The 11,070-nt window shown below is 29.7% G+C and overlaps 2 protein-coding genes across 2 annotated transcripts; one reads left to right on the forward strand and one right to left on the reverse strand.

Moving 5' to 3' along the window:
• Window positions 1-3,223: 3,223 nt before the first annotated feature.
• Window positions 3,224-3,718, reverse strand: LOC103310007 (zinc finger BED domain-containing protein 5-like). Its single transcript, XM_008186955.1, has one exon. It carries the CDS (start codon window positions 3,716-3,718, stop codon window positions 3,224-3,226), a length of 495 nt encoding a protein of 164 aa, XP_008185177.1.
• Window positions 3,719-5,193: 1,475 nt separating this feature from the next.
• Window positions 5,194-8,390, forward strand: LOC100570960. The gene is made up of 2 exons (XM_003245951.4): window positions 5,194-5,325; window positions 7,919-8,390. The coding sequence occupies exon 2, from the start codon at window positions 7,924-7,926 to the stop codon at window positions 8,323-8,325; it is 402 nt and encodes a 133-aa protein (XP_003245999.1). The 5' UTR covers window positions 5,194-5,325; window positions 7,919-7,923; the 3' UTR covers window positions 8,326-8,390.
• Window positions 8,391-11,070: the final 2,680 nt, after the last annotated feature.

Here is an 11,070-nt window from a genome sequence, read left to right on the forward strand (position 1 = left end):
TACCGATTTCGAAGTTTTAGATCAAAGTGGGTAGGCTACGTGAAGTTGGCCCATCTTTACATTTTTTGGTTTTACGATGAAAATTTGGAGTTGCAAATTCTAAAAATAGACTTACAAATACTTGCAAATAACTTGCAAAATATCTAAAAAAATCGAAGTATTTAGGTGGGCCAACTTCACGAACGTTGCACAAGGTCCACGCCAGTCAACATCACGACACTCTTCCACTACTGTTCAAGGGAGTGCTCATAGTTGTGCGTATATGCGTATACAGTATATGTATATTGGCTTATCTCAGCATTCGTTATGACTGTCTGAATTAGTTATCTCTCTATCAGCCGAATTCACATTGTTCATCTTTTCCACTCACCTACCCATTAATCCTTTAAAATCATAAAGTTCTGTAACTATCATCATATCGTAATCCCGTTACCTATATTATTATTACACAATTATATTTTGAACAAGAATATAGCAATAAGTGCTCTTTAACTTCAATTACATCTGAAGTTTATACTTAAACGGTTCTGTACTTGATCTACCTACTTTTCACCAATACACATTCTATTAACTTCAATTATTTCAACATTAACAATTATTAATTAAAAATCAAAAAATACATAAGCACAGTTCATTTTTATACTCAATTTAGTTCAAATTTGGACGAAATTAAAAACCTAGAGCAATTATTTTAGTTATTTTGTTGTGATTGTATAATATTATTCGTGGATACTTGAAACTTTTAAAGTATACTTTTATATATCTATGATAGTATCACGGTTTATTGTTGATGTATAACGCGTTAAAAGTGCCTAATGGATATTGTGATATGATTAATAAGGAATTTATTATACGTCAATTTTAGATTCTGAGTGAAACGATGAATGTATTGATTTTAAAATGATGTGTGTTTTTTTTTAATTTTTTTTTTTGTGTCTGTCATCATCTTTTAGGACAGTAAAAATGCTTAGATTTTCTTCAATATTATCTTTTCTGATAGGAAAGTGAATCTAGTTGGTACTTTGGGGGGTAAAAAGTAAAAATTTTCCAGTAGCTCTCAAAAGCGCCGTGAAAAACAAAACAAAAATTAAGGAAAAACGGGAATTTTTACACAAAATCTGTTTTCGAGAAAATTGATTTTGGTTTTTGGTGAAACATTAAAACAAATTGTCGTAGGTTCATGAAATTTTGACCTTAGCATTTTCTATACACCATACAATTTTCCAAATATTTTGACTTATTTTGAGCTCTTTACGGACATTTTCGGTTTCCATTTTTTTTTAGTTTTTTTTTTTCTATAAATATCAATAAAATTTTATTTGTTGGTTGAAAAAGCTTGAAAATTAAAGGCTCCTAGTATATTGTTTCAAAGATAGATAAAAAAAATTAATAATCCATAGTCACAATTTTTTTTTATAAGCATCTAAAGTTCAAATATTGACAAAATACGTAAAAACGACGACAATTTGCAAATTATTTTGAGTTAAGAATTCGTAAAAATGTTTCTTTTTAAATCTAAGATTTGAAAATATAATACAACATCATTCATAAATTTGTCTATCTTTATCAAAAAAAAAAAAAAATGTCTTCAAGCAAATCAAATTAGATTTTTATGACCGTTTGAATTTCATATTTTTAAAGATTGGATATTAACTCCATTTCTCACATAGCGGATTTTGTTATTTCGTTGTAATTCAAAAACGAATATTTGTAAATAAATGGTAATTTCAAGGAATGTTCATATTTTTATTTTCTATACACGATAAAATTTTGAAAATATTTTGACTCTTTTTAAGCTGTTTACGGACATTCTCAGTTTTCAATTTATTTAGTTTCTTTTTCTATAAATATCAATAAAAATGTATTTGTTGGGTAAAAAAGGGTGACAATTTAATTCAAAGCTCCTGATATATTGTTACAATAGCAGTTGAAAAATATTAAAAATACATAGGCTCAATTTTTTTTTTTAAGCATTTAAAGTTCGAATGTTGACAACATTTATCAAATTTAAAATTTAATAATTATTTTGTAGTTAAAATGTATAAAATGCTCTACTTTATAGCTATGCATTAAATATTTAAAACAAGGTTCCACGTAAATAGGTTATATGTAAATTGAAGGGCCAGTGGCGGATCCAGGGCTTAATTTGGGGGGGTGGGGGCAAAAGTTCAAAACATTATACAACATTTACACAATATCTCACAAATTAATATTTTATAGTTTACTGCAGCTTACAAAACAAAGTCTAAACGTCGCTGTTTTCTATTGGCAAAGCGATCTATGAAAGATTGTATTAATTTGTTTACATTTACTTCCTTATGCACGTGTATTAAACAAAGACCTGTTAACTGAGTTATACCCATCCTAGACCGCAACCAAGTTTTCATCCTGCGAAGAGTGGATAAGCTTCTTTTAGCCCATGCTACTCCAACAGGCATTGTAGATAATATTTGTAAAAATAATTTGATGTTTGGAAAAACTTCAGCATTACAAGAATAAAAGGCTTCTATTGCATTATCAGGACATTTTTCAATTCTTTCTTCAACAATTATATTCCATTTTTGGCACCAGATTTCTAATTCACCTAAAATAAAAATTATATTTAATACACTTTTAAAAAATGTATATCAATGTAAAACTAGGATATACAATTTATATTTAGGTACCTAAAATAGTTTTGCCATGTATTATATTTGGTCCAATCGAAGAAAATCTCTTTGATACATTAGATACTCTATCTTGATATTCTAAGGTACAGTACATTTTTTGTTGCAAAAAAGTTGTTGGTATAAATAAACTTAAATCATAAGCTTCCATACTTGCTAATGTAAAGCGTCTTTTAAGATCTTCAATTATTGAATCCAACAATGGAATAAACACGCCTATACGATAATATTCATCAATGCTTATTTTTATTACAATATTACTTATATTATTCAATATTCATTATTATTGTAAGTATTAAAATAAATTTGTAATAGTGTAATACAATAATATTATAATATTAATATATTATAGCAATATAGCAGCGTTTCCCAAAATTTTGTTTAGGCTGGCCCGATAATTTATATTTTTCACCTTCGTGACCCACCAAAATATTTTACGTTTATCATTGTGTAATAAAAGGCAAAATAAAACACCTTTGAATATCTACATAGAATTTTATAATAAAATTAAAGCGTTAATTTATATTTTGAAACTATAATGTAATAATTATAATATATCAATGAGAAGTATGAAGCGGTTTATTTTTAACCAAGAATTCCAAGTTTGCTGGAAAGGACGTTAATTTTATTCCTAAGTCCGGTTCGACTTCCAACTGGTTCCTGTATTTATTCTTCAGGAACACGAGTGTTGAAAATCCTGCTTCACACTTATAGGTCGTGACAAAAGGCATTAGAAATGTTATTGCTTGTTCTGCTACAACTGGGTACTCTTGATGACAAGATAACCAAATATCTATCAATGGCCGTTCCTTATATATGTCTTTGAGTGCCGTGTCACACGAGAGTTCAATTAATGATTCAACATTTAAGTCCGGAAAAGTTGTTTCAATATTTATTGAAAATGGGTTTCTTATCCATGCTTTGTTACTGTTAATTGGAGGAAAATATTCTTTTAGATTAGCTTCCAATCCTTGCAAATGTTCCTGAATAAGAGCTGATGTATCGTGTGGCATGAAACTTATGTTATTCTCGTTTTGAATTGCTGTCAGCATTGTAAAAGCCTTGTAATTTCCTGTTTTTACGCGACGTGACCACAAATTAAGTTTTTTTGTTGCAGCTTCCACCTTCTATTGTACTTTAAATATTGTCACATTTTCACCTTGAAGTGCAAAATTTAAATTATTCAAAAAATCAAACACATCACAAATGTAGGCTACCTTAACTAACCAATTAGTATCATGAAACCAGGTAGTAGGTACCCATAGGCCCTATAGGTACCTACTACCTGTCTACCTACATATTATAGGTAGGTACTATAAAAACTATCGGCTTACCTGCTGATCAGATTCAAGAGTAAACTATGTATACTTGTCCAACTTCAGAAAACATAAATTTCTTTAATTTTTTCTTGAAAGAAACTGATTTTTTGTCCATCCTGATTTTTATTATTTATTTAATTATTTTAATTAGCGCACACGAAACGCCGAACTTGACTGTCGAAAACGTACGATAAGTAATAAGTAATAACACATTAGTCATTAGGACGTTGTCTATGTTATTACGTAATTGATTTTATTGTATCTATTGAACGTCTGTGTCGACTGTCAATATTCACCAGAACTTATGATAAGGAAACCTAATAACTTATGTGCTATTATTAGACTGGCGAGAAATTTTCAAGATTGTAATTTTTCCATGTTTACAATAAAACTCTCGTATGGAAATATTATTGAATACTGTACTCTAGCAGAATTAGTATCTACGATATAAATGATAGGGCAACTACAGAGCGTTTTTTTTTCTTGGGGGGGGGGGGGATTCCCGTTTTGTTCCAACATACAATTTTTAAAGCATCAAAAACAATGATTACAATTTAGGTAGATTTATTTTGACACTGTCAATCGTTTACTATTTATTTTTTACATTTAAATAAACTTATTCTGAGTGTTTATAGTCGTCAGAAAATGTGTTACAGTTTTCCTTGATTTGTGAACATTTTATTTTTTGGCAAAACCACCTTTTGCATTTCCACCCTTCAATTACTTTATTCACAATAATATCTTCAAATATACTTAGTAATATCATAGGCTGACTGATCGTTTTCGGTTAGAATCGTATACAATGATATTATATCATTGAATTCAAATTGAACACCATCCAATATTTTTTTATATTTCTTTAATGCTACTAAAAATATCGATCTATAAATTATTATACACATAACACATAATAACGCGGTGCTATAAATTTTAGCTATAAATTATTATACGTGATTAAATGCAGGTGCAATATTATTTTACATTTAAACTGTTCAAAGTACTTTAACTTAATAATCTTGATAATTAAAAAATAATATATGTAAAATAATAAAAAAAAAAAAATTATTATTTTTAACCTTGTGTTAATAATTTATAGGTACAGTATAGAAACTCGATTAATCTACTTCATTATTATGATTAACAACATTACGTTATAAACGTAACGTCAATATATACATTTAATGATTTTGGGGTGTGTGCAAAATGTTTAATGCTTATAATAAAATTAAAACTCTATACCTACATAATAAAAAAAATATTTAAATAGTGCCAGTTGAAGCTATCATATTGTCATTAGCAAGTCTCATCACCTTTCCAAGCGACGAATATCAAAATATCAGGTTTGTATCTACTTATAATATATTATTTGTGTTAACTTAATGATAATATTTTTAAATTAATGAAAGAAAAATAAATATTATGAAAAGTTTAAATTTATAGATCATAAGACGTACCAAACGATTATCATGTTTAGTGATGTGTAAATAAAATTAGATTTCGATATTATTAGATAGCGATATAATGATATAATTTCCGTACTTATAGTATAGTCCGTACAGTTTTCATTCTAATTTTATATATAGATTATTTTCAGTTTTAGAATTTGAGCAGAGTGAACGAATGTATTGGTTTTACAATCACAGGAGTTTTTTTTATAATATACCTAATATGCCATAGGTGAAAGTGTTAATTTTTTTTAAAATTATTCTTAATAAAAACTTTTTTATTAAAAAGCTGGAAAATATAATACAAGGTTCCTTATAAGTATCATTAATATATGTTCAAAAATATAAAAAAAAAGTAGGTAAGTGGATGTCGCTTTGCTGTACAGTAGGTTACAAGTGGGCCACTGTTATAGATGGTGTTAAATTGTAATTCAATGATATAATATCATTGTATAAGGAATACGATTCTGAGCGAAAACGGTCAGTCAGCCTATAATATTACTACGTATATAATATATTTGATGATATTATTGTGAATAAAGTAATTTATATATTTACCTTTTTACGTGGAACCTTGTTTTAAATTTTCAATTCTTAGCTATAAAAGTTGAACATTTTATACATTTTTAACTACAAAATAATACATTTTGTCAAAATTCGAAATTTAGATGCTTATAAAAAAAAATTGTGCCCATGTATTTTTAATATTTTTCAACTATTATTGTAACAATATATTCATAAGGAGCCTGATATTAAATGTTCACGCTTTTTACCCAACAAATAAAATTTTATTGATATTTATAGAAAAAAAAATACTAAAAAAAATTGAAAATTGGCGATCTCCGAAAACAGCTCAAAAAGAATCAAAATATTTTCAAAATTGTATGGTGTATAGAAAATAACATACAAACATTCGGTAAAATATCCATGTATCTACAGTTATTCGTTTTTGAAAAACAATAAAATAACAAAATCGCTACATCAGAAATCAAGTGAATATCCAATATTGTAAAAATATGAACTTCAAACGCTCATAAAAATTTGATTTGTTTGTAGACATTTTATTTTAATAAAATGTGGTAGATAAACTTATGATGAATTCTGTATTATATTTTCAAATGTTAGATTTAAAAATAAAATTTTTTATGAATTGTTAACTCAATATAATTTGTTAATTTTTGAGATTTTTCAGTATTTTGTCAAGATTTTAACTTTAAATGCTTATAAATAAAAACTGTGACTAAGGATTTTCAATATTTTTCAAATGTGATTGAAACAATATATAGTAGGAGCCTTGTATTAAATTTTTAAGCTTTTTTATCCAAAAAATAAAGTTTTATTGACATTCATAGAAAAAAAGACTAATAAAATTGGAAGCAGAAAATATTCCTAAACAGTTCAAAACAAATCAAAATAATTTGGTATTTACAAATTTTTTTAAACACCATATTATGGTGTTTAGAAAATGCAAATATAAACGACCAGTTAAAATTTCATGTATATACGTTAATTTGTTTTAAAGTTACACCAAAAACTATAAATTTTGTAGAAAACCGATTTTGCGTGAAAATTCCCGTTTTTCCTTAAATGTTGTTTTTCCCGGTGCTTTAGAAAACTATTGTGAATTTTAAATTTTGAACTACCGAATTCACCAACTATATAACCTATCCAACAACTACTGCTCCAAACCATGATGACTGACACAAAAAAAAAATAAAAGTAAAACATAGGTACATCATTGTAAAATCAATACATTCATCGTTCACCTCAGAATCTAAAATTCATAGATACGATTATTTAATTTATATAATTTTAATTACAATTAATTATATTTAATATATATTTTAAAGGTAATTTTATCAAAAAGTTGATATTTTTATTGTAGTGTTGTTGCACAACACCTAAATATTTATTAATCATTAATATTATTTGTTAAAGATTAACAAACTTGTAACTATAAACGTGTATAATTCAGTTATTAATTTAATTTATAATAATATTTTTGTTTTATTTCTTAATAATAAGCATCTAAGACTTTGTCAAATATATAATGGTACAGATTCCTAATGGAAATAACAATTCACGTGGTATTCCAACGAAAATAGAATGATAACTTTCATTGGCATATTATTATATATTTAAAAGAGCTATAAATAAAACAAATTATATTCGTCCACGTAAAAAAATGATTTGCTTTAAAGTTCTGAATATGAAATAAAAATGTAGGTTATTATTTGTATAGATCATAAGAATTTGCAAGTAGCTTGATCAATTTTGTTGTCTTCACTCTTCGTACAAAACTTTTAATATTTTAATGACGAACAAATACAATTGTCTAAATATTTATATCGATAAAATTAGTCTAGGTTTCAGCATAAGATAAACTATATAGGTACCTAGATATATGTTTATTTCATGGTTAGGACTTAATAGACTAACACTATTATTTTATTATCTTCTGATAATATGTGTTAATATTGTTGAATAGATAAAATGTATTCGGTGCAAGTATTGGTTGTGTTATCAACGATGGTTATTATTAACCAGGCAGCAACATTGAAGTACGAGAATCAATCATCAGTCACAGCTAGTTATGATACTGATAAAATGGCATATGAAATATTAAACAACAAGACATATATTTCAAATGGCAATTATTCTGAAACTACAAGTCCATATTATTTTAATGTAACAGAATTTCTTGAAAATGTCGATTTTTCTGAAATTAATTCAACCGATATTTTTGAATCTATCAACAATTCAAATGAAACTGCTTTACCCGTTTTAAAAAGCAATTTTCTTGGTTCAATCTTTAGAGTAGCTGGAAAACAAGCGGCAATAGAAGTTGTCAGTACTCTTGGAACATATTTTAACAATTTGATAAATAATAAATAATAAATTTACTGAGGGTATATTTTTTTTCATGGGTCTACTAATGTGAAAAATTATTGTATACTATTAATTAATAATAAACATACATATATCTATCTATCTATCTATCTATAAAAATGAATGTTGCTTTTTTTCCGCACTCGTAATCTTGACAACTATCCTTCCGATTCACTTGAAATTGAACATTGATACTCAGCCGACGAGCGTCTCACGCCAGCATGTAATTTTAGCATCCGGCGCGCGCGCATAACGGCGGCCTCTGGGCTGCAGTTTGAATTTCGTGCGGCAATATGATATTATGTTATCATGGAACCGCCAACCAATTACTTAATATATTATAATTTATAATGATCTAGGTCTTGTTCTAATATTATGAATACTTAAACTATAAAAAACTATAAAAATTATAATTTTAAATAAATATAATTTATAATATAATTTAAATATAATTTTAAAAAAAGTTCCCGTTTTTAATAAAAAAATAATGTATATAATATATTATAAAAACTATATTATCATGGTTAATCATATTTAATCAATATTATTTACTCTTGGTGTACCTATATACTGAACAAATTTGTCCATGTCAATACGTAAGTGAATTGAAGTGTAAATTTGTCATGGAATCTGAAATCAAATGCCCATCTTGTGGCACTGAATTTAAACAAAAAAAAAGTTTGTATTGTCATGTGTGAAAATGTCACGATGAAAAACTTGTATTGGATCTTCTACCCGCTAAAAACTGTGTTTTTAAATTTTGTGACAAGAAATTGTTGAATAAAAAGTCATTAGATACTCACATCACAAAGTATCACCCAAGGAGTGAAAAATTAAAAAAGACTAGGATAATTTGCACGTATGAAATGTGTAGAAAAGAATTGCTTACGTTCCCGAATCTGAGACATCATTTGTTTGAAGAACATAAAGTGAAAGTAGAGTCCAAAATCATTGAATTTTGTGGCATTGCAGGTAAAAACATCACACTAATCTAATTAGGTAAATAAGTTTAGCTTATGAATACAAATTTACTATTCAGATTATTTTTATATATAATCATTGATAATAGGATTGATACAATGTATAATCAATGATATTGTGGCGATACATGCCTCGTATCACCACTTTGCTCCCACTCCACTCGTTACCATCCACTGCGCGGTACCAATTATTTTATATTCGCGATTTATTTTATTTATACAACTTCCGTGATTTTTATATTTAAATTCTTTTGTAACTCGATCTCGCGTCTCCCATTGGCGACGCCATGCAACTCGTCCCGCGACAAGTACGACGCGGCCGCACCGCCGGCCGGCTTCCTTGTCTTTGCTCATAGCCCTCGACCGAGCCACACGTATCGACAGTAATTCGCTCTCACCCGACATCATGTCTTCCGACGCACCGACAAGCCGAATAGCGATACGACCTCGAACGGTCATCGTAACGACCTCCGCTCGTCTCGTCCCCGAACCCATGTTCCGACGGCGACTCGTCTCACCGACGTACCAAACGCTCCCTCGATCGCACGTGCATCGAGCACCCCCGGCCGATTCCGTCGACACGAACGACCACGCGACCGCTCTAATATGTACCTACTTACTCTTGTACTGCGTACGACCAACGTGCATGTTATGAAACGCTTACAATAAACGATCTCGACGCAACGCGTCACATTAATTCAGTGTTCTATTTATTCGCCACCTACAACCTGTCTACCTGTACCTTCCTGCAACGGAGTCTTATACGAAGCGTATGTTGGTAAGTGCGGTTGCTAACACTGCAGCAACGACACCACCTTTACACCACCGGTAACCGCACTTGTACCACAATATAATCTACACTAAGGCCCATGAGAGTCCATACGTGCTAACGCGTCCATCGCTGCGTATCGGTTCTCCTTCCATACGCCGAATCATACCGATCGGAAGCCGGGCCGACAATGATTGCAGCCAGCCGTCTTTGACATTCGTGTATTGGCGATTGAAATTCATAAGATGTAACGGGGACGCTGTGTATCATTTATATGTCATTTTACATGTTCCCCGTTACAGATCCACCTCCCGCTGGTCTGATAATTGATAAGCTTTCAATTGCCGATACGTAGCGACAGCAGTAAGCACGTTTACAAAATTCGACTAATTCGTTTTAAAACTGTCTTTTGTGTCGATTACGTTTACGTTTACGTTTATTGCGTATTTTTTTACGAGTTTCTTGCGAGTATTTTTTATTCAATATGGAGAATCATATAAAACACCCAAAACGCACTTAATTAGCTGTGTTTTATGAGCCGCTGTATTCACATTGCCGAGTGTTGGGAATGGCACTATGGTAGGAGAAAATTAGGTCGACAGACGTCGTGTACATACGTCATTATCGATGCACGGTTTACGTATGGACTCTCGTGGGCCAGAGTATATAGTTCTGTAATGATATGCTCACACACCATTATAACAAATAAACTAAAATCTTACAGAATAATAAATAACGGTTAGACTGTCGTTCGTAGAAATCGGGCATCCCTAATATAACTATTGTCACGTACAAAAAGACCTTTGCCGCCGAAGAGAAATCTAGTTCGGGGAAGTACAAACACCGTTGACAAAACCGCATACCACTCTCTGGTCGGCATGTCCGTGTCGTCCCTTAAACCAGTGCATAGGCACCAGCCACCGAGTAACAACCTCTCAAATCTCAATACCGATTTCAACGAGCGACAATCTGGACTTCTTATGATAAGCCATAGTTAGTGCG

This window comes from Acyrthosiphon pisum, chromosome X (assembly GCF_005508785.2).
Source record: "Acyrthosiphon pisum isolate AL4f chromosome X, pea_aphid_22Mar2018_4r6ur, whole genome shotgun sequence".
NCBI lineage: Eukaryota > Metazoa > Arthropoda > Insecta > Hemiptera > Aphididae > Acyrthosiphon > Acyrthosiphon pisum.

Excerpts from the sequence above, each read along its gene's own strand:
- LOC103310007 (XM_008186955.1), bottom strand. The coding sequence starts at position 3,718 with ATGCTGACAGCAATTCAAAACGAGAATAACATAAGTTTCATGCCACAC.
- LOC100570960 (XM_003245951.4), top strand. The coding sequence starts at position 7,924 with ATGTATTCGGTGCAAGTATTGGTTGTGTTATCAACGATGGTTATTATT.